Source organism: Bison bison, unplaced genomic scaffold (assembly GCF_000754665.1).
Source record: "Bison bison bison isolate TAMUID 2011002044 unplaced genomic scaffold, Bison_UMD1.0 scf7180017864516, whole genome shotgun sequence".
Taxonomy (NCBI): domain Eukaryota; kingdom Metazoa; phylum Chordata; class Mammalia; order Artiodactyla; family Bovidae; genus Bison; species Bison bison.
The window spans coordinates 208189-210004 of NW_011495069.1; the positions used below are offsets into that span (position 1 = coordinate 208189).

General features: G+C 57.4%; 1 protein-coding gene across 1 annotated transcript in view; it reads left to right on the top strand.

The window, feature by feature from the left end:
• PADI4 (peptidyl arginine deiminase, type IV) overlaps positions 1-1816 on the top strand; it is a 28503-nt gene that overhangs the window by 13832 nt on the left and 12855 nt on the right. Inside the window, exon 10 of the mRNA XM_010830215.1 lies at positions 5-40. Coding sequence (XP_010828517.1) covers positions 5-40 — 36 coding nt within the window. The remainder of the gene's footprint in view (positions 1-4; positions 41-1816) is intronic.

The window sequence follows — 1816 nt, forward strand, 5'->3', positions numbered from 1 at the left end:
CTGTGCACAGGAGGAGAGCGTGGACGACCGGTGGATGCAGGTGTGTGCCCTCGGGGCAGGCGGGCTGGGCACTCGGGAGGCACGCCCCGAGGGTCAAGGGACACGGGGCCTGGCTTCACGGGCTTGGCCCCACACCCTGCTGGCCACCCTTCGTCCCCCCGGGCGAGGAGTTAAGAGCATCCTAGGGTCCCCGCAGACGGGGAAGGCTCAGGAAAGTGACCCTACTGACATTTAAACAGCCTGCTAGCTGTGTCACTGAGATGACCTCCTTCCTGCTGGAAAACTCTCAGACGACCTCAGGAAACTGAACAAATGCTGCGAAGCTCGGGGGCTGGGGCTCAAGCGGCCGGTCCTGCAGCCTGCCTCCAGGCCAGGCCACGGCCCTGCTCCAGCGTCTTCCGAGGCACCCGTCTCCCCCTCTCGGCTACCTCCTGATCCAGTGGCCCCACGTCTGCCACCCTCAATCAGCACTCCTTTCTAACCCCCAAATGTGGCCTCCTCTGGTGACTCAGACGGTAAAGAATCTGACTGCAATGCAGAAGACCCGGGTTGGATCCCTGGGTCAGGAGGATCCCTGGGTCAGGAAGATCCTCTGGAGAAGGAAATGACAGCCCACTCCACTATTCTTGCCTGGAGAATCCCATGGACAGAGGAGCCTGATGGGCTACAGTCCACGGGGTCGACCGCAAAGAGTCAGACGCGACACACACACAACCCCCAAATAATGCCCTCTCTTCCTCTCCTATCATTCTACCTGTGTTAGATCAAACAGATGAAATGGCTGAAACGTCACCATTCTTTATCTCAGAGAATGGCAGTTTGAACCCCCAAGATGGTCCAGCCTAATAGTGTTTTATGGCCAACGTCACGCCTGCCGGCTGGAATACAAGCCAGGTGTGCCCCGATCCGACCTGCACCCTCCCAGCTCTGTCCCAGGGGCTCAGCTGGGGCCTTACTCGCCCTCTTTTGGGACAGGATTACCTCTGCCCTCCAGGCTCCAACTCAGAAGCACTTTTTATTATTATTATTATTATCCATTTGTGGCTTCCCTGTGGCCCAGTTGGTAAAGAATCCACCTGCAATGTGCAAGATCTGGGTTCAATCCCTGGGTTGGAAAAATCCCTTGGAGAAGGGAAAGGCTACCCACTCCAGCGTTCTGGCCTGGAGAATCCCATGGACTGTATAGTCCACCGGGTCGCAGAGTCGGACATGACTGAGCAGCTCTCACTTCACTCTCATCGTTCATTTGTATTAGAGGATCAGTGCTTCACAGCGCTGTGCTAGTTTCTGCTCTGCAGCAAAGTGAGTCAGCTATACACACACACGTGCTGGGCTGCGCTTAGTCCCTCAGTCGTGTCTGACCCTTTCCGACCCCGTGGACTGTGGCCCGCCAGGCTCCTCTGTCCATGGGATTCTCCAGGCAAGGATACTAGAGTGGGTTGCCATCCCCTCCTCCAGGGGATCTTCCTGACCCAGGAATCAAACCCAGGTCTCTCACATTGCAAGCGGATTCTTTACCACTGGAGCCACCAGGGAAGCCCAAGAACACTGGAGTGGGTAGCCCATCCCTTCTCCAGGGGATCTTCCCGACCCAGAAATAGAACCGGGGTCTCCTGCAGGGCAGGCGGGTCCTTTACCAGCTGAGCCACAGGGAAGGCCACACATACACGTCTATCCACGCTTCCTTAGATTCTCTCCCCATTTGGGTCATCATGGAGCGCGGGGTAGAGTCCCCTGCACCATCCTAGAACCTCTTTAAGAAGTCTCCCCTGCGCCATCCCCGCTGCGTTGGGAGTCCCCCTCTGTGTTCCCGCGG